General features: G+C 36.4%; 1 protein-coding gene across 1 annotated transcript in view; it reads right to left on the bottom strand.

Moving 5' to 3' along the window:
* Window positions 1–3,900: 3,900 nt before the first annotated feature.
* LOC136678137 (sodium-dependent noradrenaline transporter-like) overlaps window positions 3,901–27,260 on the bottom strand; it is a 32,851-nt gene continuing 9,491 nt past the window's right edge. Inside the window, exons 5-15 of the mRNA XM_066656016.1 lie at window positions 18,307–18,445; window positions 17,676–17,810; window positions 17,261–17,364; window positions 14,410–14,534; window positions 14,013–14,125; window positions 12,912–13,040; window positions 11,405–11,504; window positions 9,960–10,060; window positions 8,230–8,397; window positions 7,919–7,990; window positions 3,901–7,411 (exon numbers count right to left, since the gene is read on the bottom strand). Of these exons, the coding sequence (XP_066512113.1) occupies window positions 7,388–7,411; window positions 7,919–7,990; window positions 8,230–8,397; window positions 9,960–10,060; window positions 11,405–11,504; window positions 12,912–13,040; window positions 14,013–14,125; window positions 14,410–14,534; window positions 17,261–17,364; window positions 17,676–17,810; window positions 18,307–18,445 (1,210 nt within the window). The 3' untranslated portion in view covers window positions 3,901–7,387. The remainder of the gene's footprint in view (window positions 7,412–7,918; window positions 7,991–8,229; window positions 8,398–9,959; window positions 10,061–11,404; window positions 11,505–12,911; window positions 13,041–14,012; window positions 14,126–14,409; window positions 14,535–17,260; window positions 17,365–17,675; window positions 17,811–18,306; window positions 18,446–27,260) is intronic.

Genomic DNA, 27,260 nt, shown 5'->3' with positions numbered 1-27,260 from the left:
GAGAAAGGGCCTGCTTTGATTGAGAAAACTTCTTTGTAGGAGTTTCTGATAAATTTAAAAAGCCTATGATTAACACTGGGACAAAAGGGATCATGGGCTCCACACACTGAGGTGGAAAAACACAGAAACATTTCCCATGAAAAATGCTCACACACCAAACAAAATATTTTCCACTGACAGCCATAAAGTTGAAGCTTTAAATAATTTGCTTGTTTTTTTTTTTTTATTATTATTTATTTATTTGTTTTGCATGTGTGCTGTTTTTGTATATCTGAGTGCAGTGAGTGTGCATGTGATTGTTTGAGTTTGTGTGAAGAATATAACCCAGGTTTGTGGGATTTCTTTGTACAGTTCTCAAGAAAGTATTTAATTTTGTCTTTGGTTATGACTTCACTGGCAATTAATTAAGACCAATTGGCTCTGTCTTTGAAAAAGAATATGGAGAGTCTAATGCTGTCTTGCAGTTGTGCCCATACTCAGCAGCTGAAAACCAACGTCTGTGGTCTGGCTTAAAGTTGTTTCCGTGTTAGTGGTGGAAATACCAGACAGCTAAGGTCTTGGAAGACTCATTTCAATTTTGAGCCTTACTGTGATCTAAAATATGCACTTTATAATAACACAGAATTTGCTCATAATGCAGATCCCTTATGTAGCTAGATTACCCTTTATTTGCTTGGCCAAACCACACCCACAATTCCATACATTCATGCCTGTTGTGAGTTTGGATATGTTTTAAGAAAACTTGGGAGAAAAATGGCGAAATATGCCTATTACAGTGATATTATCCCCAAGCTTCTCCTATGGGATTCTATTGGACAATAATTGTAAGCTACCACCAACTGAAAGCAAACATTTTTTTTCCAGTTGTACATTCACTTTATCTTTATTCAGGCATTATGTTTATTTTTTTATGTTTACATTATGTAAAATACTGAAGTCCCATAGTGCATTGTGTTAACTACACTGAGGCCAGACTTGGTGCTCTACTCTGAAACTAAACAGATTCCAATTTGTTCCATTTGACAATGTAGTAGATAAAGCATTTGAAAGGAAGAAGCTGAAGTACGCGGACTTGGCAGCTGAAGTGAGGGAACGTGGGTGGCAGGCACATGTAAGACCGGTGGAGATAGGTGTTAGAGAATTTGTAGCCAAGCCTGCCACATCCCTGTTTGTGCAGTTCGGCATCAGGGGCCAGAAAATAAAGGCAGCTCTGAAGGAGTTATCAGAAACCGCTGAGAGGTCTAGTCAGTGGTTGTGGATAAGGTGAGCACAGATTATTTGGGGAAATGCACTGTAGAGGTGCTACTGTGGTTGTTAGTGATGTAGCACGTAAAGTTCACATGGAACTTGTGGCACTGAGCATGCATTAACAGTGCCAATTGGGCTAGGCACAGCCTTAGTCACCAGGGAGGCCAGTGTGGATTTACGGTTGTTGATGGTAAAGGGTAAAGTAGGACTGTAAAGCTAGCTTGGAGGGGGGTGGGTCTGGGACGCCAGACTTCATTGCTGAGACTTCTGGCGGTGTCGTGGGCTTAATTCAGAGAAATTCTGATAAGACAAGGTGCCTACCTGATGACCCCTGTGAAGGGCTAGTGATGCAGTGGGTGGTTTGGATACCCATGGGCTGGGCTCAAAGAGTATCATGTAGTTAATAATAATAATTTGTTACATTTATATGGCGTCTTTCTAATACACACGGTCACTTTACACAAGTAGGCAAAAATAATAATAAATAGGGTTAAAGGTAGCTGGTTGCTGATCGGATCATAAATGGCCACAGCAACCCTAATGGGTAGGTGTAGGATACTATTAAATGTTGTTAAATGTTGCTAAATATTGGGTTCTTTTCATGCTGTAGTGCTTTATTTATTCACTAAACAGTTAATGCGACAATGCTAAAAAAAATAAAATAAATATAACTGAGTAAAAATAGGCGAAATAGGTGATGTGTCAAATTTTTTCATTCAATTACAGCAGTAAAGCACAAAATATCTATAAACTTAAATTTACTTCTTATAAAAAACAGCCATTCCACTGAATGGGTGCCTTTTGCTTGTTGTAACTCTTCAGAAATAAGCTTAATTTTTTATATTTTGTCAACAATGTTATAACAGGTATATTTAATTCAAAATGGTACTGTCCATGTATTGGATGTATTGGTTGTATTGGTCCATGTCAATCAACTTTATTCATTTTTCTCAGTCCTCTTACCAAAACATGTTATTTAAAAGGCATGTTTAAAATATGTCAGCTAATTCTTTAGTTTTCCTAAAAGAAAGTGCTTATCTTGAAGAAATATGTTTGGTTACATGTTCAGATAATTGTTTTTTGTGACCAAATATCACTATAAATGCATGCAAGTTTTGTCAGTTTAAAGCAAATTAAAGGAATTTTTTTATTTATTTATTTTCCCCCTAGAATTAATTTAAAAAATATAAAAATCTTATGTTTATGTTTTGTGACAGTTTATTTTAAACGTTTTGGCACATATTCCCACATACAGAAATGCTGTACAACCCGAGAGGATTTGGATATTTTGTAAGTTGCCTTAAACCCAAGTAAATCAGAAAATGTAAAGAATTCTCTAGTTTGTTATCCCCAACACCCAAATACACATTATCAACCCCTAAAAGAACAGAGGTCCTTTGCTTTGCTTTTAAGGTTCTCAAATGTATATTAAATGATGGAAAAACGATGGAAAGTACATGAACACATTGGTCCATGTACCTACATCAGTTTAAGTCTTGAATGATAATTCTAATGTACATATAATTTCAGATATTTAGAGTTAAATTGCAGTAATACCAACTGCTCTAAAAATGAGCCAAAAATAGGATCTGCACCGAGGGGTAAAAGTTTATTGTATCTGAAGATATGACGTCTATTCTGGGCAGCGTTCAATGTATGAATGTGATTCCTGATGAGATTTCACACCATTACCAAAAGAAAGTATCCCATTTTGGTATAATAGTCTGATATATTTTTTAAAAGTGTTTCGTATCTATTGGCAGCATTGCCCCAGAGGTTAGTGCAACAATGGCCCTGATGGCCATTCCACCCATTGAGAGTGTACAGATCATTTATGTAATATAAATAAAGGAGAATATACCAGTGAGAGCAGCCAGCACAGCAGTAGTAAAGCAAACACACTTGCTCATGGTCAGCATCCCTTCAGAATGTTGTTTACAGAAAGGGTTCAATAACAGAGACCACCAAAACACAATGAGGAAAGTGACAGAGGGCAGAACAGCTATGTCATTATGTCCTCAGCAAAATAAAAATAATAAAAAAGTACTTCTGTGGCCCTAATTTTGTATGTTTGTATCATTGTCTGTAACTGACCAGTAATTTAAAGCCCAATGTTTAGGCCAACAATATATTTTGATCTTTTAGGTCAATTTCCTGTACAAAAAACAGGTGAAACCTCTATACTCATAACTTTTGAATACATTTCTAAAGCTCACAAAAGAGAACAGCTTCATTAACATTAATTGACATTAACAATCAATATGTAACTGAGTAAGAATTAGCTAAATCACTCCTTCCATGAGCATTCCATGAGTAAACCATGACTTGGTTTAATATGGTGGGTAATACATTTGATATGCAAGTGGTATAGATGTGGGATGAGGTGGTAAGCATACTGTCCTCTACTAATAAGATTCCACAGGAAAGATCTCTGATACTCTGCCCACTTACATTTATCACATGATAAAAATAAACACACCAAAAAAATCCCCAAGTTCTAAGTTGCTCTGGATAAGAGCATCCGTAAAACGCATTAACTTAGCTGTAGCATCATTCAGCTCAGTCTCAACATGAGGAAACGTGCTTATACATCAGCTGAGAATAATACCCCCAGCAAACTATTCTCGAAAGACAGACAAAACATTCGCCTCTTTTTTGGCATTGTATGGAAAGTTTTTTTTATTGTGGTCGTGTGCATATTTTGACTTCATCATGAATAACTATCACTCACGATCAACACAATGCTTGTCCTTGTCCTCATTCTGTAAACATTGCTCAGAGGAGTCTACATTCATGCAGTCAAGCCGCCCCAGTTACACAGAACGTATATTATTTTATTAATATTTTTCATATAGCTTTAAATTTACCTACATCAAACACATGATATAACAGTAGACAGCCTACATTTAAAATATTTTACATTCACGTTTCATTATAAAGGATTTGATAAATAGAAGATTAGATATATAACAAAAGAATATATTTATATATACTTCTATTTATATATATTTTGCAACCTACAGTTGTGGCTTGTTTGTGACCAGTTACGAAGTTTACAATGTAATGTATACTTTATATCTTAATGGATACCCACTCAAATAAATAAAGGTAGAAAATACATCAAAAAAGGGGAATTTTGGCACTTAAACCTGTTCTTCAATTAAAAAAAAAATAAAAATAAATCACACAAAATAAGTGTAATCTCCATGCAGAGACATTAACACAAGGACAGAGATTCGGAACACACTGACGGAAGCTCACTCACATCCACGCGAAGTTGTGTGCATGAGTTTGAACACCCCTCGTCAAGTCATGGTTTGTTGATTTTTAAATTAAAGTTACATTTACACATCCTCTCTAATGAGCACACTTAAAGCAACAGTATGTTGTATTTTTTTTACCTTAAAATGATGCTCCACTGACCTGTAATAGGGAGAATAAAGCCTCTGATGTTGCTTTGTACTGTAGCATTATAGAAACAGCATTATGTAACTTCTAGAGGCAGTTAGGAAACCACTTCCTTATGACTCCCCCTTGATTTCAGGACAGTGCTGTAAAAGTGATTTACACTCTGCAACTGTAGGGGGAGCTTAGGAGCAAAAATACAAAATCTTAGCTTTGAATAAAACATTTTCTTGATAATTTTAATGCAGTGTCAATTCAACACATAGGAAAAAAATCTAAAATTGGACATAAAATCTAAAATGTGCCATACCTTCCAGGCCTTATTTTGATTCTCCCCCAATATATATTTTTAAATATTTGCTGTCCATTAAAAAGAGCAGATGTGTGTTCTGTAAAGAGGATGTTATCTTTCATTTTGAAAATCTCCACATTGTCATTTACCATACACATCCAAACTTTTGCATACTATTGTATCATCAGAGTGAGATGATGTTCAAAATAAAAATAAAAAAGTTGCAGTATAAGAATTAACATTTTTCAAATCTACAGTCCACAAGTTCAAAAGGAAACAGGTCAAACACCAGGCTGTTAATTGCTATTTTCCTACAATCCTCTGCAAGGTAAATGTTGCCACTCACACACACACACACACAAAGGATCCAACAAGAGCTTTCAGCTCTTTTTTCCACATATTCACTCCACTCATTTTTCTCACAGTATAAATCTCAGATGATTTCCTGTATTAGAAATGGTGGCTTATAAATCATTAGTTATCTGCAGCCTCTATTTTGATTGATGTTTTATGTGTATTTGTATATATTTATGGGTATTTGTGCGTTCAGTATACATTTCTAGTCAAAACAACCATATATTTTCCAGACAGTTACACTGTAGACTCTGCAACAAAAGGTTTTCAAAATGTTAATTATTTTTCTGTAAACTCTTTTATCAGTATTTCGATTGTCTATTCATTTCTATTCAACAGAAATCTGTTGGGATTCTTTTGGATCTCGCAAAAATGACACTAATCCGTTCACCTCATGAGGAAAGTTTTGTTGGTGTTTTAATTTGAAATCCCCTGAAATACATTTTTTTTCTGATTTATGCAATTAGATTGCCCTATATATAATTTCTCAGACACATTTTTTCAAAATTAATAATACTGAACAGCAGTTTTGACTAGAAATTATATAAATGAGAAATGGTCTCCACTACTCTACTACGGGTTCTACTGTACACAATATCAAACATATTGAAAATGGACTGTGGGGTGCTTTGGGGGGCTTCGTATCCAAACTGAAAGAGCAAGGCCTGGACAGCTTTACATTAATTCACTTTTTTTTTTCTGTAGAAAATATGCTTTTAAAGTTGTCTTGAGAGCCACTAAAAAATCAACTGCACAGTAGTCTTCTTTCCAAACAATATTCATAAATATGACATGGATTTTAAAGCACTAGTAAAATCCTTAAATCATAACATCACACATTCATTTGTACATTGCACATACTTTCTAATTTAGATATGAGTTATAAGTCACCAATTCATTGATTCACACATGGAAAGGCATTAGCTAATGTTAATGAAATATCCAATACCTCACTAATGATGTATAAACAAACCTTATTAAAATTCATTACTCAGCAAGAAGAGGAACATTCTTTGTTCAGTGCAAAATTCAATGAAGATTAATTAACAATCAGTGAAGAATGCCTCACAGGGCTAAGAGGTCCTGCTATAGTATAGTAATATATCGCACTTTGTTCCAGACTCTTGCTTTGGAATGGTATTTAGGCATAAAATATATGCTTCCCTTCCTTTCCTTGATAATTTGGATCTTATTTGGGTTCAGACTTTTGGGGACAAATAAGAATATAACATGTAGTTAGATTTGGAAAGCTGACAATATGCCCTGCCCTGGGTTCTGTTTATTTGAAAGTTGCCAGCAATTTAATACACTGGTTGCACTGAGCACCCAGTTATGGGGTCATAAGAATGAGTAGCATATTTACTATATTTACTAGAATGTTGACAGTAAGGCACTGACACTGCGGTACATGTTTAGAATGTGAGTAGTGTATTTACTGGTAAAAATTAGGTTCTATGGTATGGGGAAATAATGGAACAGATATTAGGCAGAGATTAAAAAGGCCTGGGCAGCCCATCCACCACCAAACACTGGGCAAATTGAAAGAAATTCTATTTATTTCTTATAACTCTAAGTTTTTAAGTAAGAAACTATAATGTGTTGGTTTACTGTTCAAACTTGCACACACACGTACAGACTAACTCACTCTTGCAGACATACAAATTACTGAAGTATGTTTCAGGATGTTTTCACCTTCACAGAGACTGAAAATCCACACTGGAGAAGAAGGGGAGCAACAAATGTCAGTAAAAAAAATTGGAGAATACTTGTGATGTCCTGGTATGGCACGTTTTCTGAGGTTTTAGAGGTCTAATGTCAACATAAAGATAAAATCATACAATGAATACAGGCAAACAAAATAAAACTGACATGAAGAACAATGATCTCATCCCACCAAAGGGAAAAAAGTAAAGTCAGCCACAGGACAGAAGCGGAGTGGCGTGGACGGTAGGGAACATGGTTGAGAAATACACAGAAGTCATCGCTTCGCTTCAGTCCTCCTCGCTGGAGGCACCTTTCTCTCGCACAGCACATCTTCCCTATCAGCCACCAGGCATTTTACAGGGCACTGGAGCTCCTCTGACCATATCAGATGGCAAGCCAGTGTTTTAGCTGCAGGTACAGAAGGACAAATAAGTCAGGACAAGATTGCCAGATATACAGGCCTATATACTCTCTTAAAAGGGTCCATATAGGGCACATCTCTAGGATTGAGATTTACAAATAGCTAATTTTTTATTAGATTTCGCAAAAACAAATACATATCATCATTTTCAAAAACAAACAAATAGATTTTTGCAAATTATTATTTAAAATTTTGTGAAAAATTACATGGAACAAAGCTTTTTACATTGACTTCATTGAGAGAAGACTTTTTCTTCTACCATTAATTTTGCTTTAAGCCAATTTTGGTGATGTGTTTTTTGGACTAATTTTAATTGTTGGAAGTTACTGTAGCATTAGGAGTCTTAGCTGAGGAATTTTGTTGGTATATTGCTGCATGTTTGAAACTAAAACCCCAATCTGCCATGTAGAAAGCAGTGCTGTTATGCACTGTTCAGTCCGTGTGCTAAATATGTATGGGAAAAAAATTAAGTATGATTTGTAAGTAAGTATTACCTTAAATTGCCTCACATTGCCCTCTGCGACTAGATGATGTTCATGCTCTGGTGTGATGCAGTATGCTATTCGCTGCAATGGAGAGCAAATAAAGCACATTTAAAAAGCTAGAAAATAAAATTAGGTTAGAATAGTTTGAATAATTATCTGAAATATAAGATATAAGATGTAGAGCATTAGGTTAATAAGCTTGAGAACTGTTTATAATAATCCTAAGATTATGCAGTAACTAGTAACTAAAATCCTACTGAATTATTACATATAATATGAAGGAATTGTGTAAGAAATTATATATACAATAATATATTCACCTGCTTAAAGGTGCCTGGCAAACTGAGGAACTTGTAGATGGCGTACAAAGGCACACATATCATAGAAGACAAGGCAATACCCCAGCCCACCAAATTAGACCAGTATGGGAAGACATAGTCCTCATATTTAAGCTCATGAGTGGTGAAGATACTAGCAATGACCACAACCTGCAAAAAACAGAGAGGCCTCATTAAACTGTTGTACTCTAAAATAACAGTATCAGATAGTGCAGTTGTAAAGGCCATAATTTGTGGGTATTTTTTGTGAAATTTATGACCTCAGCCTGTAAAAGTGGGCCACTGCCCAACGCTTATTTGAAAATATGGCATGACACCATGTTCCAAAGTAATGCCATTCGACTGCATGCAGAGGTTCATTACTGTACATTTCACTTCATCTTTGGACACAAGCACTGCTGGGTCCTGTGAAACACTATCCTACCCGCTTCTTAATGGCTTGTAAGGGACTTTGAAGCAAGATGCAATACAGATTCTTTTTAGATGAAGAGGTGACATAAATCAATACGCCTTTGTATTTTTCTTGCTTAACCTTAGGCACGAAAAACTTACAGGCTGCTTAGTAATAAGCGCAGAGGAAAGAGTGAAAATCCAAATCTAAAACTTGGCATACGTTGGTAAAATATTTTATCCAAAAAGGATCATGTGGTTCTCATAAGCCCCTTCATGGAAACCTTTCGACACAAACATCTGTACCTCACTGTCTTGAAATATTTAATATGTCCACAAAGTGACCTATGAGATCTGCTTCGGACTAAAGCTCTGTTTTCTAATGCATCTCTGAAATGAATCAAATGGAAACTATAGAGCATTGTAAATCAATATTATAAGGACTGCTTCAATGTGACAAAATCATTATGGTTAATAATGTGACTGGGTAGTTGTAATTACACCAATCAATTCAATCCAGCTTTTCTCATAATAGGCCACAGAGCCAATAGTCTGTAGTACTATCTAAGTCAATGATCAAAAAGCAGGGTGTGCAAGAAAGTTTAAAACAAAAAAAAAAATGTTCATGCTGGTACCTGCACCCTCCTGGGCCAGGCAATGGTATGGAAGGCGTATGCAGGTGTTCAGCTGAGCACACTGTTGTATAATATTAGTCTAAATCTGAGTATAATCTCTGTAGAAAACCCCCGATCAATTCAATGGGATGGGATTAGCTGTGATCTAGAGGGTTAATATGTACCCCAAACACGGCGCTGTGGAGAAGGGTAGCCTCAGAAACAATTCAATAACTTTGAGTGGAGGAACTAATCATCCAGCATCATTACCTGAACTTACTAATGCTCCAGTGGCTAAATACTCAAAGCAATGAAGGAAAATCTAGAAAAATCCTCCCTCTAGTGTAATGAGGGATGAATATTTAATGCAGCACAGAGTAAATCTGCAAGACGTCGGTCCTTTAATTAATTCAACCCTGCATTAACTCTTTGGTAAATACTTAAAACAATATGACAGAATAAGAATTTATGTCCTCTTCCCTATAAACCTACAGTCAGAGTTTCAATCATTCCAAACTTATGTTGAAAGATGTGTAACCTTCTATTCCGTTTGATCCTTATTATCATGTGAACTTGATCCTGGTCAAATTAGCCCTTACACAGGAGAAGCTGATCCTGGATTAGCATTCTTCCCCAGAAGTGATTAATATGCATGGATCCAATCCAGATAAGGCTGCACTTTTTTCCCATGCTTTCATGATCACTCACCAGTAGAAAAACAGGGCTGACGAACTTCCAGCAGAGCCTCCAGTAGAGTCCTGGCTTAAAGCCCATCATCCGCTCAATGTCCTCACTGAATCTGTCCACGCCTGAGGGGTGCGCACACACCCACACCCACAAACACACACATACACACATCCATCCAGGCATCATTTCCAGCAAGGGAATACACTGATACAACTTATCAGCAAAAATCTGCACTCTCAGCTTGACCTCAGTCTTGTGATGATAAATTATGCAATGAAATTACAGAGAAAGGGAAGGAGGGGAGACTGGAAAGTCTGTGTCTGTCAAATTCTGAGCACTCTTGGGCAATAATGTAAATTCAAACAATTACCTCCTGCACACTTATTGCAAAAGACTGTTATATTGAGATTAATATTAAATATTATGAAATATGTACCACCTCTGAACATTATAGCTCATCATGCAGTAGGGTTATGATTCATTTTTTTTCTGGACAAACCGAATCCAAAAACCAAATTTTTGCCAATGAAAACACCCTTTTGCAACATGGCAGCTAAATAATTTTATCTTAAAGACTGAACATTTAAAGTCGAATATATTTTAATTTTCTTATCAATATGAGTAATATTTCAACTCCTGCTGCATGATTAAAACGTAGAACATTAATCTGAATAAATATGTTTAGCACAGTGGATTACATGCAAATGTATTCACTCTGAACCAGATCACTGTTACACACATCACCACATGATCAATGAATAAATAAGGTTTATGTAGACATCATTTGAGCATAGATAATAAGCTTCCTATTGAAAGTGTGTGAGTGGTTTTGGGAGGGGGGGCATTATGACGTGGTATTATATCCTATGGCATTATGTATCAAAATTACATTTTTCTGATATGTGTCATAAAAATGTAGATTTTGCAGTAAATAAGAAGAAGCTGTTACATTACAAACAGCTTTATTTGTAATAATAGAAGAGGGTATGGGTTACACATGAGCAGGGTTTTCTATGAAACAGTTGGGTCAAATTCAAGATATCATTTTTTCCTACACAGTAAAATAGATCAGACTGCATGCGAACAAGCATGAAGCAGTGCACCTTTTGTGGATGTGGAGCTAAGAACAGAACCAATGAAAATGTATAAAATATTTCCAGTCTTTGATTTGAATCTGTATATTAAATAATAATGTATACTGTCTCAAAGCTACTTCACATCAGGCCATTTTCACTGGTTTGTGTAGTCTTTCTGATAAAAAAGTTCAAATAAATGGATTCTTAAACTCCTAAACTCTGGACATATTATTATGTGTTAAATCATGAGACTAATGTTTTATTAATGCCTCTGTATTATATAAACAAAATGTTTTAACTTAGTATATGTGTAAGGTGGGATTATAACTATCAGAACTGTGATCAGCACATGACGAGTAGACTATTTATAGGCTGCAAAGTACCCCTTACCGTAGAACCAGGACACCCCAATGGCCTCCACGAGAACTCCAAACAAAATGGATGTTCCGGCAGCATAGGTGTCCAACAGCGTGAAGACATAGATCCCTCCCTGTGGACAAAGTGATACAGCAGAGAAAACAAAGCCAGATTAGATACTGAGACCTGTTAGTGAAAACAGAACATGTTGTGTAGTGCTGATTTTATGAGGATTCCATACTTCAATTTTAAAGTTTAAATGTTTTAACCATTTTAGTTTTGTAGTCAAGCACTCATCCAGCCCTCCTTTAATCTGCTAAACTAGGTTTTGCTTTTGCAGGCCACAACATTCTTAAATATACTTTTATGCTGATTGACCGCACTTAGAAAATCATATACATCATGGCATGTGATTCAAAAGACAATGATCCTTTTTATGCTTCTTCAGGTCAACTGGAGTAAAATTAAATGTTTTCTATGAGAATGGACATAAGTTAAAAACATAGGTACAATCTATAGGGACATGGATCTATGCTCTCAATATTAATGCTAGTAAGGAACAATGAGTTTCCAATCTATTTATTTAGCTATACATCAGAGAAAACAGCCCCTAGGTTTATGTAAGTTTATGAAAGGTTTGCTTCAATGTCTTCTGTCTGTTTACACAGGCCATTAGACTCTTGAAAAGTCACACAAAGGAAACTGTTAATGGATTTTTAAATGGATTTTTAATGGATTTTCATAGAAAGGTGTGACTGTAAAGAGTATGTTTTAATATTCACATAAAGGGTCTTTACAAATCAAGTTCTTTTCGCTAGAAGAACATATTCAAGTCAAGAACTTTTAGTTTTAAGTGTGTAGACGTTCGTTCCTTCATCTTCTGAAAACACTTCATATTGTACACTGCAGGAGGAAACCAGAGCACCTAGAGGACCCCACACAGGCACAGGGGAGTACACCAAACTTTTCACAGACAGTGACCTATGGCACCCACAAACCCAGGACCTTTTAGATATCTGTAGCCTCCATCATGCCCCCCTGTGTAGAGGTTAACAAACATTTTGGTCCTGATTTATTTTAAGAGTCTCTAATAATTGTGTATTTAGACATTTAAAACACATGTAATAACTTTGTATCAACAGGAGATATATGCATAGTTACATATGAATTACAGTAGTACAACCTTGGTAAATGCACCTGGTGTACATTCATCCTAGTGTAAATATACGTAATTACACTGAAACTCTCAGGACATATTAATTTAACCACAGGAGTAAAAATTACAGTTGGTAGGTATGCTCGGTTAGAGAAGTCGTATTGTAATTAATCAGTAACCTTGAACACATCACCAATAGTTGTTATGAATTTTCTTAATGTGTAACTACACAGTTATTAGAAACACTATATATTATTTATTAATAGAGACCCTAATTTTTAAACGTATGATCATTAAGCTGTATATTATATAATGTGTCATGGCCTCCAAACCCACCCCTTGCCTACCATTCAGGGCAATGCAATGTAAAAGAATGAAACGTACTTTGGTGATGCAGAATAAGGCAACCAGAAATGTTCCAAATGCAGTGATGAAAGTGAACAACTTCCTGTTTCTCCTGAGGATTTTGAAGTCGTCTGTGAGTCCAGTGATGACGGCTTCCATTCCTCCCATCTAAACAGAAAATAAAAGTTTGGCAGGGGTGGCAAAATCAGGTACAAAAAGTAAAAATCCCAACTTTTTTGTCCATTGCCCACACAGCTCTGAGGCTGGTTTGGGAGGATTAGAGAAGTCTGGAATTTGGAAAGAAATCTGGAGAGGAGTTTCACTTTTATGTTTGCCACATTTGGTCAGATTTATTTTATTTTTCTACTCATCTGATATGGCTAAAAAGGGATTTTTGTGATGTACTTTGCTAATGGAAATTTCTGTGTTTCTGAATTCTGAGTGTATGTTTTTTTTTGCCAAAAAAAATAGTAAATCTTTATTTTTCAAAATTCAAAAATACATTATATCTCCAAAGGTTTATAGAACCAACTTTATAAATAGTGATATTACCTAATAAAATGGTCACTTATTGTGGAAATATTTTTTCAGCTGTGAATTCAAGCTTAACAAATATAAACATAAAAATGCAATGGACCTTTAAAAGAATTTCAGTTGGTCCATTCATAATAAAATGTTCACACTGTGTAAAGAAAGGTCTGTACTCTCAGAAAATACTGTATATATCTTTGAAGATAATAAAAAATATTCTGGAATTTTGGACAATCCTAAACATGTCTCTTCAACAATTTCATTCATGAATTTCATAAACATCATTATTATTAATTGTTCATATGAACAAACTCCATATCCATCAGTATCTAGTTGAGTTCCTCTATACTTATGCGTATGCTTATACTGGCATCTGTGATGGAACATTATCAGACAGGCCAATACAACTGTTACAAATTAAGACTTAAAATAATAGACACAAAACAAAAAAAAAAAAAAAATGAAAAAAGAGAGACACAAACAGACATAAAAAAATATGACAGGACATTCAAAAACATGATCATTCATGTATCCATCACACACACATTGATATAACCCAAAAACAACGCACAGTAAATAGTACAGATTATTATGTAATGATTCACTCACAGAACTGTCGATGCCGAGGGTCAGGAGCATAATAAAGAAGAATATGGCAAAGAAAGTGGAGCCAGGAAGAGTGGAAATGGCCTCCGGGTAAATAATGAACACTAGACCAGCCCCTGTAAGTGCACACACACAAACATTGTATTGTATATGTATTTACTAAGCAAGTGCAAGTCAGGAATATAATCTGTCCCATGGGCCACTATAATATCAGTTTGTCAGTTGCTATCAGCTTCAGAGATAAGATAAGATAAGATAACACTTTATTGATCCCAAAGGAAATTGTAGATAAGAGGTATGTTTTCATATTTAGTTTCTCACAAGTCTGAACATCTTCAATGATGCAGTGGTGTCATATCTAGAACAGTCAATCAATTATTAATTTGTGTGCTAGACAAACCTTCAGTGGCCACTTGATCAATTCGGACTCCATGTTCATGGGCCATGTAGCCCAGCACTGAGAAGGTGGCAAACCCTGAGAAGAAACTGGTAACACAGTTGATCGTGCTGGTCAGCATGGCATCCCTGTAACAACACAAAGCAACAACAGGTCTGATTCATATTCTATATGTTATTATGTACATATTAACAGTTAGCATTTCCTCCAAGCGAGTTAAGACACTGTACAACAAAGTTGTGTTAGGAGCCTGGACAAGACGTGGTGGCTGGCTTTATATGATGTGGAGGAAGCATGCAGCTTTTGTCCTCATATCATGTGGGGTTGTGTAATCTCGGGAGGCCTAACTATCTGTATTAGAAATGACGAAATAATGGAGAGGAAACTTTTTTTTAAAACTCTTTTAAAGCTCAGACTGGTAAATAACTATAAAAACTGATTTTAGCCAGATGAGTAATTTTTATCATGCTGGTTTATGGGTCAGAATTTAGAGAATGTATGTGGATGTGATTGGTTGTAAGATGAACTGGTTAACCTAGCTCCAACTATGATGCAACATCCAGTGTTACTATTATGGTTTATATTTTGACTATCCCAACCTTTGATTAATTACAGACTGAAACTCAATCCCAGTCTTTTTTTTTTTCTTTTTGAAATGTGTCTGGACAATATATTTTTCATAGTATAACATTAGTACACTATGAGCCTTGTGTGACTCATGAGTGTTAGGGGTCTTGCCTAAGGATTTCATATTGGTAGAAAATGATGTTCCTGCCCCTAATGGGAATTGGACCCCAGTTTGATATATAGTTGCCCAGAAGATTTAACACTTCCAATGTGAAAAGATGCTTCTAGTAGAAACATGTGCTTCCAGTGTGATAAAAAAAATACACTGCAAAAAATTCCACAACACAATGTAGCTAGTTTCTGAAACAGTGTGTGTGGTGGGGTTTTTACATATTACTAAAACAGCTGACAGAGCTCTAATGGACCAAAGGAGTAAACCAGAATTGAAATATGTATTCATACTTTTGTGTAGTATACAAAGGCATAAAATATTTTGGAATTGCATTCAAAATAACACAGTCTAACTGTTTTCACGGAAATGCACTATATTAACAAAGAACACTGGTATTCATAGCATGATATAATTCTTGCCTTTTTTTGGAAACGTGGAGAAATTATATTTTAATTTTAATTCAGCAAAGGAGTAAATTCTCTGTACAGAACTGTAAAACCTTACATTCTACCTAACAGGCGAACCTTATAAATATAATCAGTGGATATGTCAAGGTAAAAATTAAACATTACACGCTCATACTGTAAGCCAATGGTGCAACACCACTATATCCATGATCCTCCCAAATAAGCACTTTGACATTTGTTGCAACAAAAACAGACACAAACCATACCTAGTTAGATTCTTTCAAATGTTTATGACGCATGAACTCTTTTGCTGACGCTCTGATGTCTCTGAAACAACACAGTAAATCTAAACGGACATTTTTATTGGAACCAGATCTTGGCTGTGAGCAGCGTTTCATCATGTTATCCAAAGACAATCTGCTAGCGTGGATCCAAGGCCAGTGCTAGGCCATTGTTTGTGAAATTAAGGGAGAATAAGGTTAATGAGGATTGGGCCCCTTCCTCCCACTGTGAGACCTCATGTTAAATTGCCCCACCCGAACATACACCAGCCCAGAGAGCTTGATCCCACACTGTTTATGTGCTGTAGAAAAATGACCTCAGACAACCCGTGTGGAAATACTGTGATTCCCTATCTGTAATGTGGCCAAAGTGAACAATGTGGAGCTCATAAAATCCCATCTGTAGCCTGAGGAATTATAGATTAAAAACTTACTTCATGATAGGGGTATAAACTCTCCTGATGATAGAGATTAGCAGTTATGAATGAACAGTAGCCGAGAAGTCAGTAACAAAGGTTTATATCACACAAAAATCAGTGCTATATATTAATTACTCAGGTTCTAAACGTATGTATTCAATAAATGTTTTTTAAATACATTTACAACAGGTACAGTCTTAATCTAGTCCTCCAAAAGTGAGCCAAGGGCTTTTTATGACTGATTTAACTTAAACAACATTCTGAACAGGGGATCATGTAAAAATAACAAACATGTTTTCATTCATGATTATGTGTATTATTTTGTGCACACAAAAATGGCTACACTAATGTTGTACTATTGCTACAGATGAAGAGACTTAGTCTAAGACATGAGGCCACTCATTTACCGCCAAAGATTAGCAAATTAAATTTATTTAAGTAACTTTTATTTATTTATTTTTTTCCATAAAGTATAAGTCATATGCAATAAAGTCTCACTGAATGAACAGTTTAGAGCAGGTTCCCCTCATGTTTATTTAGATGTCAAAATACATAGCATTTTTATATTAGTTAGTTTCGAACATATTTAACCCTCACATTTACAATGCAGAGAGCAGTCACCCTTGGTATTTGCCACAGAATACTGGCTTTACTAAGATGTGTGTATCTAACCACAAACACAAATGCCCTTATCAGTGAGGTAGGGCCAGGAGCAGGGGCTCGCAGCTCTTTCTGCCTGACATGCTCTTTAGAGAATGACACAAAGCAGAGATGCCATTGGCTGGATGTAAGTAGAAAGCTGGCAGTGACAGCAGCTAGGAATTCAATTAGATAACAGCTCCAAGCAGAAACCTGCCGATAACTATCATTTACCTGCACTGTAGTGGATTTAATGAAGCAGACAGACAGGTGGGCATGAGACCGCCTGAGCTGCTCTTTACTCTAAAGCACTGTTGATGAAGGCCATGATATCCAAACCCTACACTTTGCATCAAAGCCCTGTCTTACCTGTAGCAGTTATTGTCAAATTTATTGTAGCTGGCAAAGGCGATAAGGACTCCGAATCCTGCCCCCAGAGAGTAGAAAATCTGAGTGGCAGCATCAATCCACACCTGCAATATATACAACATATATTATGTACAAAGACAGGAAACACTGGGCTTTGCTGGGGCAAAATATAATACACTCTTTGGCCACATAACAGAAACAGCTGAAATTTTAACTTGCTTGTGCCTCACATTAAGCCTCACATTAAGACTAATTTTTAGCATTTCCCTAGCAGTGACAGTGGTGTAACACTTGTGCTAGTTCCTAAAATCAGCTTATTACATTTTATGTATTAAAATGAACCAAAGCAAAACAAATTTGTAAGGATTAGATGTTTTAAAAATAATTTTCGAGAGTACATTGGCGAATAACTTACTTGAGGCTCATTGAGCTTTTTTAGATCAATGTGGAGGTATGCATTGATTCCATTCATAGCACCAGGCAGAGTGATGCCTCGAATCAGCAGCACCAGCAGAACAATGTAGGGCATGGTGGCAGTGATGTATACCACCTGTATACACGCACACACACACACAGTAGCACATGCTTAAAGGAAACTTCTGTATTTTTTGCCATTCCAGAGTTATGTGATATATGTGTTTACATGATCTTTGTAGATACTGATTTCACTATTTGTCCCATATCTTTCTGAAAGTACTTAAAGTAAACAAATTTTTAGTATCACTAATTTCACATAATTTATTCATTAAACAGCATACTGTTGCATCAAAATAGATGCATTACCAAAATAGATCCTTTAGAGTACAAGGCAAAACGTTTTTTAATTAAAATTTATTTAATGATTTTAAGCAAGTAATTTTGGACCATTATTATTCATCCATTCATCATGAGTCTTCAGCTAAATACAAAAGCCAGTCACTGCATTCAAACCATACAGAATTCAATGAGCATGCTTTTTTTTTTAGAAAAATATTACTATACAGTAGGATGTTGAACAAAAAGATAATAAACTACCAATTATTACTAAGTAATTAAGGGTTTCTTACCTTTCCAGAGGATTTTACACCTTTCCACAGACTGAAGTAGAGAATGAAAACCACCACAATCAGGCAAAGGATGAGCTGCCAACGTGGTTCTTTCAGGTCATGGATCCCTTCACTCTCGTGGATGTGCAATACTTCACGACTGGCGAGAGATAAAAAATACATATTATACATAATTTAATAGCTTAAAACAATAGTTTAATGCAGGGTGCTTTATTGACAGAATCACTGAAAAAACGTGTACAATTTTATATACATTAATATGACTTCAAATTATTTAATGTAGATTGAGAATGTAAGTTCAACTGAATTTACATTTTCTTAGCACTAGCATACTAGTAGAATTCCTTGAAGGCACTGCCATGAAGGCACTGATCGATGAGAACTGATTAATAAGATCTTAAATGGAGGTTTAGCAATAATAGCTTTATAATAGCATTTAGCATAATAAGCTAACAGAATTTTTTGTACAATATAATTTCATAATATATTACTGGTCCTATGCCCAAAACCTATGGTATTGTCCCTGAAACCAATATTCAGAGGCAGTCTATTATCCCATACAGACTTTGACAACATTATGAAGTGTACACCACAAGATGACAATATGCTAAAATACACTGCAATGAGTCAGCAGGGGTAAGGAAGGAAGTTTTATACACAGATAAGATAATGATAATCTTCTACCAAAGAGATGTGTATGGGAGTGTGGGAAAACCTGGAACTATAGTGTCATGATATTTGGAGCTGTATTGGATGCTTTAAAACATATTCCATCATCTGTACTCATGCTATGCCTCAGTTTTATTGATAATGACAGCAGCACAAAGCATCCTGTAACATTCCATCTGTATCTGTAAAAGAGAATCCTGGTTCATAGGCAATTGAGAAAGACATCAATCCAGAGAATGCTGCCAATGTAAATGCCTGGGTAAAATTCTCTGTATTTACATCCAATCAAGGATGCATTTCACTTGCAAATGATGAAGACGGTCAGATATTTCAATATAACGATTTGGCAAGACAATTAATAGAATATATTCATAGAATATATTTTTGTAATATATTTTTGTAATTCCTGTGGGAAGCCTTTAGTCTAGATGTAGACAACTCTTTCATTCCTGTGAAGAATTGGATAGCATTTAGCCAGAAGAGCATTAGTAAAGTCAGGTGCTGATCTTGAACAGATGTGTTGATTAGTTCTAGACCACAAACACCACACAAAGGTACTGGATGTAGCTCCATTACTTCAGAGTAACAAAATAATGCACTACAAGGTTTTAAGAAACCAAAAGTGATAGTTCCATGAGATAGTTCAAAACAAATTTTAATGAGTTTATATGATGCACAGAATGAATTGGTATACACACTCATCAAAATGTTTATCAAGATAGGAATCTGTTTCATTTTGTTATGTTTGCAACTGATAATTTCCTTGCATTCTTCTCTCAAAAGCAAGGTGTGCCTTTTTTTTATATCACCAACATCTTTGGAAATATACTGTGTGCCAGCCTGCAAGTCTTGACTCAGACATGAAACCAGTCTTTGCTTTTATCTGTGTGAGACGTCTGTTGAAGAGAAACGGCTCCTGTAGTTTATGGCTTCAATTTTCATTCTCTGTCAATACAAACACTTTCTCAAACACTACCAACCCCTGTGTCAGGGGTCCTCGAGCATTCTGCCGGGTCGTGGCTTACCAATAAAGCCTTGTGGAACCATTCTCCTCCCAGAGGTCCTTTTCCTGTTCTAGGTGGAAGGGCTTACAAAGGTTCAAGAATTTTTATGGTTTCATAAATACAAAGGTATGAAATGTAGGAGAGATATATAGGACCTCACCTTTCCTGTAATAAATGTTTTTTCTTACAGCACTGTCAAAAACAAAGAAATACATCAGCCCTATGCCCTGTAAGAAACAGACAGCTGAATGTTGAATCTTGAGAATATTTATTTTACTGGTTACTAATGAATCTGATAACCTAAGAATTGTAAAATGACAAGAATTTAAAGCCATTTACATGCTGTTTTCAGCTTTTCCGTCCCACAGGATCAGCCCCATGGGATATTGTTTCCTTACATTTTCCAGTTTACAGGTTTAAGGTGGGGTCAGTGATCTTTAAATTAGACATTTTTTAAAGAAATATTTAGCAAAATTCTCCTCACAGTGCTGTAGAAATGTCACAGACCGACCGTCATATAAATTGCAGTCACACTGGGCATTAATGCAAGCAGTTTTTACAGGCTACAAGGACCTTGCTTCCCTAAAAAACCAACAAGGGCTTCTGTCTAGCCTTTGCTAATCAAAAAAAGAAGCCACTCGTGTACTCAGAACAATAGACCAGCCACTCCAGAGCCAAAATCTCAGCATCACTGAATGTCACTGATTACTCAGATTTTGAGAAGCGGAAAATGCATTCAACTTCTGAGACTAAGCTTTGCAGGGTTGGAAAAAACGTCCCTTGAAATCACTTTGAAATACTGTAAGCAAGTCTTTCATGGAGCAAACATTTACGATATAACCAGGAGGACCTGTATATTTGTCCTTGCTTGAGATTTACTACCATGACCACAACCATTTGCGGAGTATACTGACTGCGGTGTAAATGACCGCTAAATAAGTTTCTCCATGGAATATGAGCAAATCGTTTGTTCATAATCTGAAACAGACTTCATCTGTCTACAGGCAAGGTTGGAAAATGTCCATCACGTTAGCGTGAGCACACTCACTTTTCCATCTCTTTTCATCCTTGCACCGGCTGATTCATGCTCCTACTGTGTGGAGTGGGTTACTCGCTTTGCTTCACTTTGATGATGTCGAGTGATAATAAGAAAACATTTAATCTGGATCTGAGAGTTTAGTTACAGTGCTCTTATCTGAGGTTTTCCCCACTTTTACAAAAGCAGAGGAACTTCGGAGGGGCTGCCCAGTGGCACACGATAAAACTTGCAAACCGTGCTTGGCCTGTCCTGGACTTGATGGCGATCAAAGCACAGCTGCGAGGTCCACAGGAAGTGGGCAATGAAATCGATAAAGACAAAGAGATGGGCCCAAAGAATCCTTCTGCGTTTTGGAGATAAGCGATAGTCCCTCATGATGCACTTGTGTAATGTCTCACATTACAGTAATTAGACAGATGATGTCACACAGTGAACTGCAACATGGGCCCATTGGATTGTCTGTGACCTTGTCATAGCATCTAACCTCAGAACATGCACTCTCATTCGCCACACACATCTCCACTTTCAATATAACTACACTTACGCAACAGTCTTCTCATATGTCCCCTTTCAGGCCACGTAAAAACAGCACTGCATACTTTTTAAAGAAAAAGCCTGTGATAAGAAACAAATATAATTTCAAAGCTTTTCCATAAACACGGTCACACTGATCATTCAAAAATTATGTTGGGAAGTTAGCAACATGAGTGTCTCAGCAATGGATAGGTATTGAATTGAGCTTATATGCTTTTTATAATGACCACGTATAGTATTGCATACAGTAGTGGTCCAAGCACAGAGCTTCTAAAACAATTTCCATGAGAAAAATGACATTCAGCAGGCAGTTAGTGTCCTCAAATGTTGATAAGCAACTTAAATAAATGGTAATTCTAATATGGTAAAACTGCTCTGTGGAATAAAAAAGGCCTGCTCATGTAAGTACAGATAGACTGTAAAATATGTGTTTGAATTTTTCACTCATTTGACACCTTCATACATTCAGCTCTTTGGAAACTTGGTAAGTGGACAGTGTAAGACTACGGAACACATGTTTATTTAGACGTAACTGGATACAAAACCTAACTGTGCTACTGACATCACAGTGATATTAAAACTGGAGAAAACAGAACAAAAGCTTCTTCCCTGGATCTTTGTTTACACTAAATAAGCGGATGGAAAATTGTTTGGTCACAGTACTCATCTCTCATATGTAAGCAATTAACAAGGCAATGAGTTGACTGTACACTGTACACTCTCAGGTACATTATTGTCACTAAAGGTACAGACACTGAAAATGATGTACCCTTGAGGGTACCACCACAGTGACATCGAAAGGTAACACCACAGTGACAGGTTTTCTGACAGTGTACAATTACATTCAAAAAATGATTGGCTTATTAAGTGACACAATTGCTGGCCTTAATTTATACAACACGTTGATGAAAAACCTATGCCATAGGCTACAGCATAGCCTTACACGCTCCTCTCCAGACATTTAACTATACGCAGACTATCTGTGATTGTTCAGCAGGCGGACGGACATTGTTTATGTTGAACCAAAGAAGTACAGGACCAGGAACTCCTTTCTTCAAACTATAGAGACAGGGGGAAAAAATAATGAGAAGTGGGGAAAAATTTGCCAGCTTTGTATTTGTTACTTTCCTGGCACCTGTGCTCTGTTCCGAACATCACCCTACTCCCTAAATTGTTTACTTTAAAGATTCATTCATTCACTGTCTCATTCATTCATTCGCTGGTGCCCCATCCAGGGTGTGTTTCTGCCTTGCACCCAGTGATTTCAGGTAGGCTCCAGACCCGCCACAACCCTGAACTGTATAATCCATTACAGGCAATGAGTGCAGGCACTGCACTGGGTACTACATAGTGTAAAGGAAGATATTTGATTCAGCCCTAGAGGTGTGGTGGTGTAGTGACGCAGACACCAACATAGAGGAAAAACATAGGACTCTTGCATAGCCTAGGGCATAGGTTCTGCGTTGAGTCAATGCAGAAGTGTATATCGGCCTTTATGCTTTAAGATATAATATTGTCATAAGATTGGTAGAGGTCTAGCTAGTGGATGGAACTGGCAATACAGTTGGTGGGAGAATGTAAAAAGGGTTATTCACAGGACATTGTTTGTAAGAATCTCTATGGTTTTTCCATACTTTAACCTTTAAACATACTTTAACTTTAACCTAATTAGAGCAACAATATTTTCCAACATATCTACCTGCTGTATTTCATCTGGGAACATGAAATCTGTATCCATTGTAAGGAAAGCCATAAAGGTTGGTTGTAGAGCTTAATGACACACATTCTCTCACAATGCATAGATCCTTAGCCTATTAAAACCAAAACCGGTGTCTTGTACTGATGCATCAAGACCTGTGCAAGTATCCCCACATTATATATCTATTCCCAAAGTCTTCATAGAAACAGTAAAGGAAAAAGGATCCTCCACAAATCAAAAGGTTCACTTAATAACAGTAAACACAGTACACACATACACTAAAAGAGAGTGTACCCTAGGGCATCTTCCTGTGCTGAATGGATGTGATAACAGCACAGCCAGTTCTATTTTCCAATCTGTCTCTTATAGCCATCTGAAAAATGCCTAGCCAGAAAATCAAACTTGTGTAAGCAAGATTCCCTGTAATTGAATGACTGCACATCACTGGCAGGCATTCTGGCTGACTTTTCCACCGTAGTTTGTTGTCTGTCCAGTCTGAAGTCTCTTCAATTCACTGTCAAATGCCAAGCGTATCTGATTCTTTAATTTCACAAAAATGCATATGCTCTTTGCCAGTCAAGCTATTACAGGGTCACAAGGATACCTTACATGTTATGATGCTAAGCATATCTGATTACACAGTCTAAAGCATCTACAGTGGTCAATGAATATACAGCATCAGATCATAGGATTTTTGTATTCTGTTCTTGTATCCTAGTTCACACATAATAATGGCTATTTTTACACAGGAGGATCTAACAAGAATGAATGGTCCAAAATTATTGACTAAATGATGCTTTATTCACTATTTGAATAGGTGTATACTTCCAACATCAGCCACCTTACAATCCAATTCTAATTAATAGTAAGCACTTAATCATCTAAATTATATTCTCAAAGTATGCATGTTCACTCTGAAACTACCCAACCATAAAGGAAGCACCATGTTTCCCTTATAGTATGACAGCACACAACACAAAACCTGGCAGTGCGCAACATACTCCAAAAACCACATGTTGATCCGTTTTATCACCAAGAAGAACATGCACATGTTGGCTTAAATGAAAGATCACACCATTTGATCATTAATCAACATTTAGTCTGAAGATAAGGAATTCAAATATAAGTTTAGAGTTCAAAGTGTAGTTCACCATCAGAATATTATGATGATGTGAGGGTAATGCATTTTTTCTTTGTCATTGTCTTTATAGCCCCTTTCAGACATGCAAAGCCACTCAGAACTTTTCCAGACATTGCTTAAGCTGTATGTGTGAACGCAAATATCCGAACATTACCCAGACTTTATCCAGTCAGCCCCCTGCAAACTCCAAGTAATGTCTGAGTGAGCTCTTGTGTAAATAGAGCAAGTCGTTTTCCAGAGAATTAACACTGAATTCATGCTGAGGAGATTCCTACCCTCCCCTCTCAAAAAGTTACATAGTGCATTTTCTGCAGTGCTGAGCATAGAATAGTAAAAGCAAAGGCTCAGTTCCCTTTAGTGTGAAGCATCACAATGATTTTGAAGCAAATTCTGCATTTAACCAAAGGCTAAAAATCCATCAAATAATGGATTATAAATAACACAAAGAGAAAAATTAAGAAAAACAAGTAAATGGTTGCCAATCTGTATATACATTATATTCTGTTTTTTTTTACAGAAACACATTACCAGACAAGCTTGTACACACACACACAGTTAGTATAATCTCCATAGAAAAACAGCAATGAACAGAATGGGACACTTTGAAACAGCTGCACATGAGCCATTACCTTGTCTAATGCCAAATATCAGCAACGTCAGAGTACAATGAACACAGATTTTGGGCTGTGCAGTAAAGGAATAGTGTGGGATCTTTTGTTGATTTTGTTTTTGGGAATGATGAAGCTCTATCCAATACTTCTGAGATGAGCTGGAGAACAATTCGTCATCCAACATTAGCACCTAACATCTCAAAACTCACCTAGTTCTGATGACTGAATGCCATTTAATTCAGGAGAATTAATAGATGAGTAGTGTATGTCCTTTAACTTTACAAAGATTCTTTAGACTTCACACACATTTCATGAACCACACTTGTATAGTATTGCTCTGTTTAGCCTCATTATTTTCAAAAATGCAACTTCAGCAGAAGCAGACAATATATTGCATCACTGCTGTTTGCATGGAGCTGTTTTTCTATCCCTCAAATTACTGTCACTTCATTAATGGCTGTTATTTAACCTACATCTAACTGGCATTCTTGCATCATAAGAAATCTTGAGTGGATTTTAGTGAAGAACCCCTATACACAGTGTGAATTAGTTAAAAACTAGGATTAATCTGTGTCTGGAAGGCTTCCCCATTGAGAATTCCCCCCGTTTTTGACAACAACTATTACTCTCTGCCCACCAAGCACATAGATTGACTGGCAAAACAATGCAGTGAAAAGAAATGTGGGTGGTTAAATAGTAGATGAAAATTTTCATTCTTGAGGTTGTCACACAACATCACACTTGCCTTTGTGTGGCTGCCAAGATTGATTACTGACTTAAGGACAAATTGTGATGACATGGACTTTGTGTGGGATCAGCGACCATCTTCCTTAATTTTTGGTTGCCTATCTATTGCTGAATGTTCCTTCAGAGTGACTAAATGTTATAGTCCTCTAAGCAGATCCTTTTTTTTTTAAACTTCTTCAAACCCATCAAAACAGTCACTGTTTGAGACAATCACAATCAAATCTCAATCACTTACAAATACAGAGCAGAAGAAAATTATCCAGCAGCACTGCTGTGTCTGATCCACTTGTACCAGTGCAGTACATGCTAACACCTGTCAGAGTGTCACTGTAGTGTTAAGAATGATTGAACGCCCAAAGTAATATCTGCTCTGTGGTGCTTCTTTGGGGATCCTGCTTATTGTACTACTACTATTGTATTGTAAAACAGGGTGAAAGGCTACTAACAAAGCATACAGTATACAACACATGGACTACACTCTGTAATTGTAGAACTAGAAAATGCACTTATATGTTCGATGGACCTGATAAAATGGACAATGACTTTAGAAATAATTGCTTCATTTTAATGCTTGTGCTGACTGATGTAAGATACATTTTTAGTCATTTTTTTGTAAACATTTTCCCTCTAATCCATATAGGAATCTTTCTTTTTACAGGTGATGGTGGCAATTAGGTTTGTGAGCTGGTGTTTCCATCTGATAGTGTATGGGACACCTGCTGTGGATGGAATACACTAATGAGAGAGCCCTGGGGAGCTGTGTGTTCAGACTTGATGTCAGGGTTAGTGTTGGCCACTGACTGCTTACAGAGACAGAGGCAAGAGGGAGGAGACAGTGGGAAATGACAGCCTTCCACATCCTCTCAGGCAACTAGGACAGCTTAGGAAACCACCCTTCAAAGCCTTATTGTGTATGAGTCCAGAAGCCAGAGAGAGCAAGGCAAGTGACATGCAATACGTCCTCCTTACCCTTAAAGTAAAGCCATTATTTATTTATAATATGTTTCCATTTAAATCATTAGGTGCAACCCAAATTAGAGAAATGTAAATGGTTTGCACTCCTTGAATGAACCAGTTTATGCTCTGGGACACCCTCAAGGAGCAGGCAGAAACTGCTCTATGTAACTTATGGAGGAGGGTAGGAAACCCTCTGTAGTGTTCCTTTAAAGCAAAGATAAGATACAAAATGACTGTATATTTAAGAAATGAAAAGATAACCTCTTAAAATTAAACGTGTTTTATGATGAATGGGTTTTATGAATTAATACCATTTTAGGTTCACTAAAGAGTTCAGCCTGGTATAATTTAAAGTTTACATTATTTGAAGTAATCTTATAGGGCAAAAACACCACATGTATTGTATTAAGATTTGTTCTAATGTGGAGTGATATATTTAAGACACAACCCCATGCTGCTGTGATGTGTAGATTCTTTAAACTTTAAAAGGTTTCAAAAATGCGTCTTTAAAGAGCATTCCACTGAAATGGGATCCAATAGTGGTTGTTCTATG

The sequence above is a fragment of the Hoplias malabaricus genome, chromosome Y (assembly GCF_029633855.1).
Source record: "Hoplias malabaricus isolate fHopMal1 chromosome Y, fHopMal1.hap1, whole genome shotgun sequence".
NCBI classification, from domain to species: domain Eukaryota; kingdom Metazoa; phylum Chordata; class Actinopteri; order Characiformes; family Erythrinidae; genus Hoplias; species Hoplias malabaricus.
The sequence above is the reverse complement of the archived record's forward strand: the minus strand, read 5'-3'. Positions and strand labels throughout refer to the sequence as shown.